The sequence below is a fragment of the Pteropus medius genome, unplaced genomic scaffold, assembly GCF_902729225.1.
Source record: "Pteropus medius unplaced genomic scaffold, Ma_sr-lr_union100, whole genome shotgun sequence".
Lineage (NCBI taxonomy): Eukaryota > Metazoa > Chordata > Mammalia > Chiroptera > Pteropodidae > Pteropus > Pteropus medius.
In genome coordinates this window covers 75,196-89,458 of record NW_024343935.1, presented here as the reverse complement: position 1 = coordinate 89,458, position 14,263 = coordinate 75,196, and the positions used below count along the sequence as shown (strand labels likewise).

The following is a 14,263-nucleotide window of genomic DNA, read 5'->3' as shown; positions in this document are numbered from 1 at the left end:
CTACACACTTCCCCAAAATCTTCCTGTCTTTCCTGTATCTTCCTTGAGGTCTCTGTTCAAATAGCAGCTTGTTTTCAAGTCTTTCTCATTTCCATTAAAAATAACATGCACATCTACGTTCTTTTATACCTACTCTCTTTTTTCTTCAGAGTACATGAAGCATCTAACATCGTGTATGATTTTTCACAACCTTATATTCTTTCTCTGTCTTTGGATTGTAAAGACTTCTGTTTTTCAGCACCCTGTTCTCCTTGACGAGAGAAAGGTCAGAACTCAGCACGTATTTCTCAATGAGTGTGGTATGACATCATTTCCTCAGGATAAATGTATGAAGAAAGGAGACCAATAGTTGTAGCATAAGCTGGATTTTATATAATATGTCTAAGAAGCACTTCGCATGTTGAAAACAGAATAGAACTAGGACTAGTGTACCCATCAGATGCGTCATGAAACTCAAAGCCAAGAATAACAAAGAAAAATACCACAAGAAAAGTGAGAGAGGGCCAGCCTCATCCACTAAGTGCCATATAAAAACAAGGGTGGTCAAATAAACATGATATAGGTGCAGGAATCACAGAAATTACATGTGAAAGAATTTCTCATTAAACCTGTATAAAAATGACTTATTTGGCAAACTACTGATAGTGGGACAGGAATTCCTATTTAGAGAGAAGATTATTTAAAGGGGATCAGATGTCTACAAACCGACATATGTATCATATATACATTTTACTGCAAAATACAAATTGTAACATTTCAAGATGCTAGTAATGCCCATGTTTGTTAATTAATTATGTAAATTTTATTTCCCAGTCATTACGCAAAACACATGGAACCAGAAAATTATTCACAGATTACGGAATTTCTTCTCATGGGATTTTCCGAGGAACCAGAACTGCAACCTTTCATATTTGGGCTTTTCTTCTTCATGTACTTGATCACCATGGTTGGAAACTTGCTCATCATCCTGGCCGTCAGCTCAGACTCCCACCTCCACACGCCCATGTACTTCTTTCTCTCCAAAATGTCCTTTGTGGACATCTGTTTGACCTCTACCACCATCCCAAAGATGCTGGTGAACATCCAGACACAGAGCCAAGTCATAACCTATAAAGGCTGCATCACACAGCTGTATTTTTTCCTACTCTTTGCAGGATTGGATGATGCTCTTCTGACTGTGATGGCCTATGACCGCTTTGTGGCCATCTGTCACCCCCTGCACTACACTGTCATCATGAACCCCCGGCTCTGTGGACTGCTGCTCCTGGTGTCCTGGATCATGAGTGCCCTCTATTCCTTGTTACAAAGCTTAACAGTATTGCGACTGTCTTTCTGTACAGTCTTGAAAATTCCCCACTTTTTCTGTGAACTCAATCAGATGATCCAACTTGCCTGTTCTGACACCTTTCTTAATAACATAATAATATATTTTGCAGCTGGAACGTTGGCTGGTATTCCCCTTACTGGCATCCTTTACTCTTACTGTAAGATAGTTTCTTGCATTCGTGGAATGTCATCAACTCATGGGAAATATAAAGCATTTTCTACCTGTGTGTCTCACCTCTGTGCTGTCTCCTTATTTTACTGTACAAGTCTAGGAGTGTACCTCAGCTCTGCTTCTCCCCATAGCACACACTCAAGTGCAATAGCCTCAGTGATGTACACGGTGGTCACACCCATGCTGAACCCTTTTATCTACAGTCTCAGGAATAAAGACATAAAGGGGGCTTTGAAAAGATTCTGTGAGATGACAGCTTATAACAAACAACTGTTTTAGAGCTGAGGAACTCCCCATGATTGGTGGGCTAAAAGCTTTGAAGCCAGAAAATGTGGAAATTGAATGTTCCTCTTCTATTTAGTTGCTGGAATATCTATTTACTTAATTCTCCTACTGTGTACAATGTAAGTAATTCGGTTTATCGTGCTTTCTCCTCTAATATATGGACATTTTCCTCCCTTGTACATTTTTCCAGTCTTAAAAAGTTTTACCTAAATTTGAACCAAAAATATTTGGAAAATCCCAATTACTTTGTGAATTCGTATGGGATTCTTAAGAAAAATTTCTTCTCAAATGATCATATCTCAAGAATTTTATTTTGTGTTACTGAAAGAATATTCATGTGTTGTATTACTCACATATAACAAATTATGCTGTTGACTAAGTTTGTTAACATGATGTTTAAAAAACAAAAACCTTGAAATATAGTTTCACTTTGGGCTTGTCATTCTATTTTATTTCACTCCCTTAACTCCTCTTACTGATAATGTGGACTTTAACATTCTGCTTGTTTTTTTCAACTGGACTCCTACTTTTTTACGGTTTGAGTTCAGCATCTACAATGCTTACCATAGTCCCTGAAAAAGTATGATTATCAAATATGTATCTCCAGGTAGAATTGTGAGGAAAATGGAAATTTGATAAAGAGGTATATCTAATATACTCTTTAGAAAGAATTCACCTTAAATACAAAGAAGCATTACTCCTAGTATTGCATTAATTACTATGCAAATATTTCTTTTTCATGCTGTAATCTACTCCTGAAGTATAGAAGATGGATTCCATGTGTGAGGGCCTGTTTTCACTGAGGTGAAGAATGGTTGGTGTATTTATGTTTTATAGCTAAATTACCTTCCTGTTTGTCCTCCAAAATTTCTGTCCTGCCTACAAATATGATTCCTATAAACAAAATATCTCCACTTTTCTTAATTTTGTCATACCTACTAAATGTTAGGTGTTTTTTCTTGAGTTTTACATATTCATCTTATTGTTGTTTCAAAGGGAGAGATCTAGAAACGTCTCTCACTCCAGTATGTTTCCTTTCCCAAGCCCTCCCCCTTTATACTATTAGCTTCACTTGGATAAGGTCTTTTGTGTTAAAATCTCACCTGAAGTAGAAGGAAAAATTCAAAAATCAATTTACTCCATTAGGTGGTCTAATGAATCCTACACTGCATAAAAGTAAATGTCATCTGAATTTAAAGCCTTTATGCATTAAATTAGGAAATATAATTCATTACAAAAAGTAAGGTCCACCATTCCACTTTAAATATTTGTGTCTAAATGTATACATTCTTTCAGCTTCATATTAACGTAATCAAGCATTCTATTCTCTCCAAATTTTTTCAAGTTTCTTTTCGACCTTAAAGGTGACATTATTAATGAGTCTTTGTTGTGCATATGTATGTGTGTTTATTTTTGAGAAAGTCAGGCAAAAATATACATATATGTATACTTAAATATACTCCATATGTGAAATTATTCTTAGACTCACCAAATGCTTCTAAAACTTTACTTATTTCTAACACCATTCACCTGAATTAGATTTCTCGTTTCACATCACCATCAGGAATAAACAAACTGAGGATCAGAATCATTGCATTTTTTTACAATTATAAAAAAAAAGCAATTTAACTGTTGCGCGCTTTTTTAAATTTAAATATGTGTGTGTCTATGTATGTATGTATATACTTATGCAGTATGTATGTATGTATATTCTTGGTTTTTGAATGACTCCTTTAATTCAGAAATGTATGTATTTTAAAGAAGACACAAATGAATGGAAAATTATTCTGTACCCCCTCATTGGAAGATTTAATACTGTTAAAATGCCATACTCCTACTGTTAAAGAGAAAACTGCAGGCTTCATAAGTGTCACTGTTGCTAAAAGCTCATAATGTCAAACTGAGATTTAATCTAATTCTAATGGCAATTTCAACCTATCAGAAATGTCGTAGTAATCAACCAGTCTGGAATTTTTTGTTAAAGCACCAGTAAGGTAATCTGTCACGTGGGCTCTCTCCATCCTCTCATAGAAAGAAGAGGGAATCTGCAGGATCAAAACCCTTGCTGTTCCCAACCCTCCAAAAATGATGCCCTGCTATAAAAATAAGTCTTTCTTTTCTTTTGTTAATACCTCTCTAGTCCCTCCCTTCTTTCTAAGAAAACATTCCAATATGTACAACCACTGAGAGTTAGTTTCCTTCTAATTGCTAGATGGGATGCTGCCCCATGTAAAAATTTCTTAATAAAGATAAATAGATCTCTAAATTTACTCTGTCAATTTTTGTTTTTTTGCACTATCCAAAGTAAACTATAGATTTAATGTAACCCCTATCAGAATTCCAATATCGTTTTTCGCAGAAATAGAAAAAACAATTCTAAAAGTTATATGGAACCATGAAACACCCTTAATATCCAAAGCAATCCTGATAAAGCAGAACAAAGCTGGAGGCATCATGCTCCCTGATTTTGAACTTTGTTACAGAGCTATCGTAATCGAAGCAGTATGGTGTGGATGAAAAAGAAGCTACATACCCTACTTGACAAGCTCAAGAAAGGCCTACATGATGGACCTTACAACTCAAAGACCAAGGTAACCATAAAGAGGTGTTCTGAACATAAAATTCCTCAATAAAACCAGTCGTGGCAGGTTGTCACAAGTTTCCTTAGGCCTATAGTTTCCTTGACAAAGGTCAATCTTTAGCTTTGAAATAGTTTATTGCCTTTGTGAATCTAAGATAAAACACCTTGAAAATATCAGAGTCACCTTGTTTCACAGACCGCTTGAAGGCACAACTGCCGGCCCCACACCACGAGACCACACTGTTATCCTGTTGCCCACATACCATCTCTATGAGTTGTACATGTGAACTACTCTGTACCCACCATTGTAAAAAGTACATGCCTCTCTGCTATACTTTTTATCCAATCTCAGAGACTTCCTTGCTTTGCTTTCTCCCATCTCTCTAATCTTCTAGCAACGAAGGTCCTGAAGCCCCGCTTACATCTCTTCCTTTCTTTCTAAGTACAAAGTAAGCTGCAAAACTGCCAAAAATTTGTTGAGATTTTATTTCCCATCAATTTTCTCCAGTTTGGGTGACAGATGACACCCAAACTTTTAAGAGACCTTTTCTTAAGCTGGACATACTTACGGAAATAAAAACAGACACATAGATCAATGGAACAGAATAGAGAGCCTAAAACAACCAGACACATTAATGGTCATTAATTTATGAGAAAAGAACCCAGAATATCCAAAGGGGAAAAGAAAGTCTTTCTAATAAAAGGTACTAGGAAAACTGGACATACACATGGAAAAGAATGAAACTGGGTCATTATTGTTAAGCTTCAGAAGAAGTTACCTCAAGATTTGTATGTGGATTATTCTTGAGGCCCCTTAGGCCCAAGAGAAATTTTTCACTCCCCCTTAAAGAATTTAAATGTGGGGGCTTGCCTGCAATAAGAGTGATCATTAGAAATAACCTATTATGATCTATGTATAGGATAAGGCAAATGTCTATTTCGGCATCTAATTAAACATCTTCTAACTGAACATCTGCTCTTACTGTCTTGCCCACGAACTTCTCTCTGACACCCCAGATGCCTTACCTCATCCTTAGTTCAGAATGTCATATATGCCTCATTTTCTGTTTGTCTCTGAAAAGCTCCTGTATTTTTCCATACAGACCCCACTGGGAGATATATATTTCATAATTATTTTTTTCCAATGACCACTCTAGGTATTCTAGACACCAAACTGAATGAGACCACAAAACCAGGAGACCACATATAAGTTATGTGTAATGCCTGACATTAAACTTTTGATTTTGAGTCATTCATTTTAAATCTATTTATATCAAAAATGAAACAAAACTAAACAAACACCAAAAAAAATAAAAGCCACATTGCTAGCTGTATTGCAAGGCTAGTAGATAAGCACAAAGTTCCCCCTACTTAGTCCATTCCCTCCCTCTCCCTCTCTCTCTTCTCGGATGCCCTCTCTCATGTTTTCCTGTGTGAGTAACAAAGCTGGTGTTTTCATAGTTCTCTGATGCTTGTTGCAAATATAATAAGGACCACAAGATCTGATCCAGCCACAACATTGGCTCTGGTCTAAGTAACAAGCAATAGGGGCCTAGGCCAGAGCCCCAGGCCTTCCTCAACTTTAGCATCACTAGCAACAGGCTGAGACTTGAAAGGAATTATGATGAATTCTACATTATCAGGAAGAGCAGTTAAGGTACTGCTTAAATAGAATGAGGGACATCAAAGTGGAAACGGGAGTTTCAGATTTTCTTGGAATGAAATTATGCAAATTGGCTCAGTAGCAAGTGAAGTCATTTTACATGAGTAATACAACTTATGACTATTCTATCTGTAAAACAATAAAACATAACTTACAATGATATATGTCATAATGGAAGACATATTCTTTAGAAATCCACGTAACTCATTAAAGAAACAGAAATTTACAAATTTTCTGATCAAGGTTGGAAAAGATTTTGTGACAGTATGGGGAAAAAGTAGAAAAACTGGCTACGTAACAGAGAGAAGAGAAAACTTAATAAATTGGTTACTTAAATTGTATAGAGAAGTTGAACTCAAGCAAATGGAAATTTCAGAACATAAATAAAAGGACCAAGTTCTACAATCAGAATCTTATTAAAGTATCACAGATTATACGACGCCTTTTCAGCCCTAGGGTAATTGTTCATTTTATAGCTGCCAGCTTAAAAATCATTTCAGAGCCCCCTTTATGTCTTTGTTCCTTAGACTGTAGATGAAAGAGTTCAGCATGTGTGTGACCACAGCATACATCACTGAAGTTACTGTGCTTGAATGTGAGCTGTGGCTTGCAGCAGAGCTGAGGTACACTCCTAGAATTATACAATAAAATATGGAGGCACCTGAGAGTTGAGACGCACAGGTAGAAAATTCTTTATACTTTCTCTGAGCTGATGATATTCCACGTATGGTGGAGACTATCTTAAAGTAAGAGTAAATGATACCATCCAGAGGACCCACACCCAGCAGAACGGTTAAGAAATATATCACCATGTTATTAAAAGATGTCAGAACAAGCAAGTTGGATCATCTGATTGAAGTCATAGATAAAGTGGGGGATTCTCAAGATTGTACAGAAAGATATTCACAACACCATTAAGCTTTGTAGCAAGGAATACAGAGCACTCATGAGCCAGGACACCTGAAGAAGCAGTCCACAGAACTGGAGATCATGATGACCGTGTAGTGCAGAGGGTGACAGATGGCCACAAAGCAGTCATAAGCCATCACAGTCAGAAGGAAGTCATCCAATCCTGCAAAGAGTAGGAAAAATATATTTGTGATATGCAGCCTCCATAGGTTATGACTTTGCTCTGTATTTGGATGCTCGCCAGCATCTTTCGGACGGTGGTGGAAGTAAAACAGATGTCCACCAAGGACAGGTTGCAGAGGAAGAAGTACATGGGCGTGTGGAGGTGGGAGTCTGAGCTGACCGCCAGGATGATGAGCTGGTTTCCAAACACAGTGATCAGGTACATGGAGCAGAAGAGCCCAAATGTAAGGGGCTACAAATCTGGTTCCTCTGAAAATCTCAGAAGAAATTTGAAAATATTGTGAGATTCTCTGGTTCCATGTCGTAGAGGTGACTTACAGGAAAGAGGAAAATAACATGCATAATTTTCATACAAACTGGCATTACTCACATAGTTCTAATACTAGAGTTCATATTTTGAATTCAAGAAATTAATTTCAATATTTTTTATGGATGTGGTCCCCTCTTGGAGTTTTCTGTGTGATTTCACATTAGGAATGTTGGTCTCATTCTGCTTTTTCTCCTAGGGGTTCATGACACTGTATTCTACAGTGTTATTGAAAAGGTCTTCATGCACTTTAGGAATATTGTTTGCTGACCACGTTTTAGGCACTGTCTAGGCTTTGAAGAATGAGAGCTGAAAAACAAAAGTCCCTCAATTCAATGATGAGGGATGTTGAAGAAGAATGTACAATAAAATTGTAAAAATATAACATTTCAGATGATGTCAGGTGTTATGAAGAAAAGGAAAGCAGATGTAAAGGAGAAAGTGACGAGGACAGTGTGTTTTTTATGTGTATTTAGGCAAGACCTGCAAACACATGATATTTGCACATTGCTTCTAGGATGAAAAGGAGGGAGATGCCATGTTATGTGGACAACTGTGTACCTCACATAGGGATTGGCAAGTGCAAAGGCCTTAGGCGGAGAAGAAGGAGTTAGTGATGTGCACAAAGTTAACAGACTATCTGTTAGGCCTTGATTATAATTTTTGCAGGTTGCTTCTAAGCAGGGATTCCCACCCAGAAATGATTTTGCCTCTGGGATATTCGGCAATGTCCAGAGGAATACTGCTAAACAACAACAGTCCATGGGAAAACATCCTATAAAATTATCCACCCATATTGTCAACAGTGAGAGGTAAAAAACCTAGTCTGCTCCAGCTCTTCAACTTGAGTGTGACTATAAATCAACAAGGATTCTACCAGAAATGCAGAATATGATTTAGCAGGTCCTGTTGGGCTGAGAAACTCTGCATTTCTATCAAGCTCCCAGGTGGTGTTGATGCTGCCAGTCCTGGTTAGAGCAAAGCTGAGGTCTTGGGTAAGAGCCAGCTAGACAAATTTTAGGTTTTCCGAACTAAATTTTTTTTGCATGTAGTTTTAAAGAATGATGTAGTCACTCATTCAGGAAATATGAAAAATGCTGTGTTTATTCCTTTATATAAGTGCCCTCAAGTGGCACATAGTAATAAACTTTTCAAAAGACTTTATAGTGAACAGAATAAGGACCTCCTGAATGTGTCTGCACCCTCAGCCCCAGGGCATTGAGTTTGATAATTTTATAATAGGGCAGGTTACGGTAGCAGATGAAACAGGGTTGCTAATTGGTGACTGTGAGTTAGATAAGCCAGGATCATCCATGTGGGACTAACGTAATCACAACGCTCATCTAGAAGCAGAAGAGGAGACAAGATGAACATGCCACACTGCTGGCTTAGAAGAAGGAGGAAGGGCCAGGAACCAAGGAATGCAGCTGGCCAGAATGCAAACTGGAATGAGAAAGAAAACAATTTCACCTGAGCCCTTACAAGAAAACCAACCCTGCAGACATCTTGAGTTTAGATAATGAGATACATTGAAGTGTCTGACACCAGAACTGTGAGAGCATACATTTACTTGTTTTAAACAACTAGTGTGGGAATACTTTACAGCAGTGGCAAAATCTAATATAGACATTTATTCAATAAAATTTCCTGAGGGAACTGAGTTGAAGCCTCTCCATTCATTCATTAAAGTCCTTGGATAAGAGAATTTTACATTGAAAACCCACATGAAGAAGAAAGAAATTTTAAATAGAGTTGGAGGTATTACACCCAATCAGTGGTACAGTGAAGTCATCATTGCATAAATGTAAACATGATCTGGCTACGATGCATTGATGCATTAAAATTTAAGGTACAAACAGTGACCTTAACTTCTCCATCATTGAACTGCAAAAACTTTTGTTTCTCATCACCTTACACTCTTTGCCTAGAAATCAGCCAGTCCTTTGTTTTTATTCCCCATATACATGACAAAATTTCTCATTAAATATATAGAAGATACGACCACTGGGGGAAAAGGCTGAATGTGGGACAGGAATTCCTACTAACTGTTCCAATAGAGAAAGTAAAGGTAACAAACCCCAAAATATAGGCACCCTCTCTAGTAGTGAAATAATTACAAGTAAAACTATTTGGTATTCCTTTTTAGACTCATTACATAATTACTTTTCTCGTGGATAACCAGCATGAGAGAAGATACTGCAACGTATGTCTCATGACAGCTGCTGCAAGGTAGTTTCTATCCTTACTCATCTGGAACTTTTCAATGAATGCAAGACATGATCAAATACAGCCCATCTTAGAAATTTAACACAAACACTCTGACTTCACTGCACTTTCTTCTACCCCTGACACTCAGTTTCCTACTCCCTGACCAACATAACTCCTCTGATGTGTTTTCACATTACTACATCCATTTTATGCATCTCACTCACTCTACAATGTCACCCAACTGTACATCCATGCCCATCACTTACTTGTAAACCATGGTCCTCGTAGTGTTGACTGAGACAGACACATGGTTATTAACACACTTACGTGAATTAATTATAAATTAGTTAGTTAACCAAAAATACAAACAGAGATCCCTTGTCTCTGACTGGGCTGATTGGGCTCGCATGTGATTCAGGTAAGAGTTCTCAGGTTCTATCCTCTCTGAGCCACTCCTGAACTAGCTGCTGGGCTATCAGACTCACCTGGATGGGGTCTCTGAAAGGGACAACTCAGTGTGGAATTCTCAATTCCTCCCTGAATGGTTGACGATGGAGATAAGCTCTGTCCCCAGACAACACAGCAGGAAGGAGTGAAGCATTGGTCTCTGAGGCAACTTAGGAGTCAAAAACAACAACCATTTCCTGTGGAGCTCTGGGATGCACACTCCATGAGACTGCAGCAGAGGAGGTAGTTTCAGCTCCCTTTATCTGCTCATCAGACACTGGTTCCACTGTTGCTCCCACCTCTGAGCCCTGATTTCCCCGTGGGACAGTGTTCTGGACATACTGAAAAGTTTTCCTGCTGATTCTCTGTTCCCAAGAGACCAAGATGGAAGTCAAGTGAATCCTGTTATCATTACTCCTTCTCTATGACTCTCCTGCATGCCTGATATCTCAGGTCCCAGGACCTTATCCCAAACCTGAGTTACATTTCTTTCAAAAGTCTAAGTCGAAGGAATCTGACCTGACTAGCTCCCTTGGCGCTTCAAAGCTTTGGGTTGTGGTGGAATACAACCTTTGATAACTCCAAAAAATTGCTATTTCTTCTTTAAAAATCAAGAAAACTGTGTAACTTTGATGTAAAGCTTTGGCCACCATACATTTGACACATTAGCATCCTGACACATTAGTCTGTGTGAGTTTCGGAAAGAGACACTCCAAGATGTACCTCAGAAGTTGGGAATTATTTTGAGCTGAAGGCGGTTTTAACTGCCGGCTCAAAAGAAACTCCTGCTTCTCCCTTTAACTACCCATAAGTACTTGAATAGGAGGCCTTTTCTATACTAAGAGATTATCAGAGACAATCTCACTTTGACACACCTGTATGGCAGGGCAAACTTTTATTTACTAAACATCTTCTCTTTGTATCCTCCTACATTGTTCCTTGAAACCCTAAAGCATCTTATCTCATCCCTAGCTTGGAATATCTTATATATCACAATCACCTTTTCCATGTCTAAACCAATCCTGCATGTAGGGTCTCTGACTGTCTCCTGTGTGTGGGGTTCCCATACATGTGTATGTATTAAATTTGGTTATTTTCTCTTACTAATCTGTCATGTCCATTTGACTATTAGACCAGCCGAAGAACCTTGAGGATGGAGGTGTTTCCTCCTCCCTCACAGTTTGCACAGTGAAGAAGATAACCTCAATGCCTGGAACCCTGAACTTCCCCCATGAGGCTGCTGCAGATGAAGAGATCCTAGGGTGTCTGACACAGGCCAGTGGAAGTTAAGGGTTCTTACCATGTCATCACACCGAAAATCTCTCTGTGGATCTGGTGGGAGTGAAAGTTTTGAGAGCCTTTCTTTCTTCTCAATTTGATTGGCAGCAGAAAACATTTGTTAAACTATTTTCTAGGTACAGTGACCCTTGGTTACTTGGTAGGAGTACTCATGGGGTTCAGTTTTCTCTGTCTCTGTCTTGTTTCTCTGCTTTCATCTTGTTATGTGTCCTGAGAGCTTGGCCTTATTGCCAGTGAGAATGTTTTCTCTCTGCCTGTACCAACCAGTGCACTTGTCAACATGCACCTTTCCTCTGTCCAGCCAGGACAAGCTGTCAGGAGCTTTCCTGTGTCTATCCCATTGCTCCCAGAGATGGTCTGTTATCTCTGCCAGCTGGAGGATGCTTATGCAGGCAAATAGGCTGTGGGTCCAAGCTTAGGGAATCTTAAATCTTATTCTTTTCAAGGCAGAAAAGCACGTGATTCTCTGTTTTGGAACAGCTGTTTAAAGACAGGGCTCCCCATCTTCCTTAAGCTAACTCCAGAGGTAAACTTGTGTGAGGATTGCATTGTTTTGCATTCTCCTTTGGGAGATGTCCACAGTACTGGTTTGAGTTGCTATAAACCCTACCGTCATGGCCAGATGATGGCACCTTTTAATTAGCAAAACTTCTAAATTGAAAAAAAGAAAGAACATTTTTTTATACTTTATTTTTTTTTATGGTGACATTGGTTAATGAAATCCAATAAGTTTTAACTGTACCCTTTAACATTAAGGCATATTAATATATTTACACTGTGTGTTCACCTCCCATGGTTAGAACATTCTTTTAGAGAGCTCTTGCATTGTTATAATAGCTAGTCTTTAAGATTCCATTAATCAGATGGGAGGACAGAAATTAGAACAAAAATCAAAGTCCATTCAGACTCCTTCCTGTTTGACTTCACATATTTGCAGGCACTATTAAAAAAAAATCAGGACATGAAAAGTAAAAATGAATGAAAAAGAATAACAAAATCTTTCTTAAAGATAACCTAAAATTTTATGTCCTAACAACTCAGCTTGGGAAGTATCAGGTTGAAAGCTCCAAAAGTAACCACACACAAACTGATTCAAGTTGATTTTTCCTCGATAACAGCATTGAGAATCACTTGCCTTTTCTACCCTTATCGTCTGTATGCCTGCAGCTTTATAATGAATTCTTAGGACATAAGATTAATGAGCTTCAGATCTGTCTATAATCATGAAGATGATAGATTTCAGTTGGACTTTAGACTAAGAATAATACTTGGCTTTAGATGTGTTTCAGGCCCAGGCCCATTGAAGCAGAACAGCAGCCCCAACAGTGAAGAGACCAGTAGCATGGTGCCCGTGGCTGATTTCAGAACCAGACACGTGATCAATTACTTCATCTCCCTCCAATCATCCAATCAGTATAATCCGTGATCCCAACTCCCTTACTTTCCATGATTACTGATTTTCCCTGTATTCCTGAGACACTTGGAGAGAAAGGCCTTTGAGCGGTAGCATGACTGTGTCTCTAGGGCTTGTAACTCTCTAATAAACCTTACTTTCTTTGCTGCAAAACCTGCACGATCTCTACTTTGGCTTAGACGCATGCAGGAAGACGGACCCATTTTTTATTCCAGTAATTAGGCAACAAAATAACAATGTAGTCTCATGCTCTGCTTCCAGCAGTTATGCCTCAAAGGGTCTGGAAAAGAAGATGAGTCTGACATTTCCAAGGCACGTTATCTATAACACACAAATACAATAGATAACTTTAAAGTTAAATATTGACCTTCGTCAAGGAAGCTACAGGCCTAGGAGATGAGGATGCTCCATGACCTGCTTTTAGTTAGGAATTTTACATGTAGATCACCCTGGGTGGTTACTTTGGGTTTGTAAGGCTTTATTAAGGGATTCATGAATGGGACAGCATCCCATCTAGCATTTAGAAGGGAACTCCCAGTGGTTGTAGAAAATGGAAGGATTTTATAGAAAGATAATAAGCCAAGGAAGCTGTTAACAAAAGAAAGGATTATTTTTAGACCAGCAAAGCTGTTTTGCGTAGAAAGTGAACAGCAAAAGTTTTTATCCTCCAGATTCTCTTTTCCTTCTTTAGGAGGATGGAGAGGGTCAAAGTGACAGGTTACGTTACCGGTTCCTTGATAGAAAATTCCAGATGGGTTGATTAGGAAAGATTGAAACTGCCATTAGATCTGGTATTAAATCTCATTTTGCCTTCACTGGCTTTTAGCACCATCAACACCATTTAGGGCCTGTGGTTTTTTTCTTTAAAGGTAGTATGGACAGTTTAATGGTATTTAATCTTCCAATAATTGAGCACAGAATATCTTTTCATTTATTGTGTTGTCTTTAAAATGTACAAATTGCTGAATGAAAGGAGCTATATGAAAATTAAGAATACATACTGCATGAGTATATAAAAGCATACATATTATATATGTAATTAAAATTGTGCACAATAGTTTAATTACTTTGTTATATTATTGTAAAAAATGTAATCATTCTGATACTCTGTTTCCTTATTTCTAATGGTTATGTGAAATGAGAAACCTAATTCAGGTGAACGTTTTGGGGAATAAATAAAATGTTTGGAAATATTTGGTGAGTCTAAGGTCTCTTTCTCGGGTAAGCAGTGAATGTACATATGCACGACACAGACTCATCAATAATGTCATTTTTAAGGTTGAAAAGAAACTTAAAAGAAATTTGGAGAAAATAAAAATTAAAAGAATGGTTAAGTTAAAATGAAACTAAGTCTATGGCCATGATACCCTGAACAAGCTCAATCCCATCTGGACTCGGAAGCTAAGCGGGGTCGGGCTTGGTTAGTACTCGGATGGGAGACCACCTAGGAAGACCAGGTGCTGTAGGCA

General features: G+C 38.1%; 1 protein-coding gene and 2 pseudogenes across 1 annotated transcript; 2 read left to right on the top strand and 1 right to left on the bottom strand.

Annotated features, from left to right (window-relative positions):
• The first annotated feature begins 829 nt into the window (after window positions 1-829).
• Window positions 830-1,777, top strand: LOC120607050 (olfactory receptor-like protein OLF4). Its single transcript, XM_039868653.1, has one exon. It carries the CDS (start codon window positions 830-832, stop codon window positions 1,775-1,777), a length of 948 nt encoding a protein of 315 aa, XP_039724587.1.
• A 4,741-nt stretch (window positions 1,778-6,518) lies between these two features.
• On the bottom strand, window positions 6,519-11,996 carry LOC120607049 (olfactory receptor-like protein OLF4; annotated as a pseudogene).
• A 2,148-nt stretch (window positions 11,997-14,144) lies between these two features.
• LOC120607067 (uncharacterized) lies at window positions 14,145-14,263 on the top strand (annotated as a pseudogene).

Bases quoted from the DNA above. Each gene is read 5' to 3' on its own strand.
- LOC120607050 (XM_039868653.1), top strand. From the start codon at position 830: ATGGAACCAGAAAATTATTCACAGATTACGGAATTTCTTCTCATGGGA.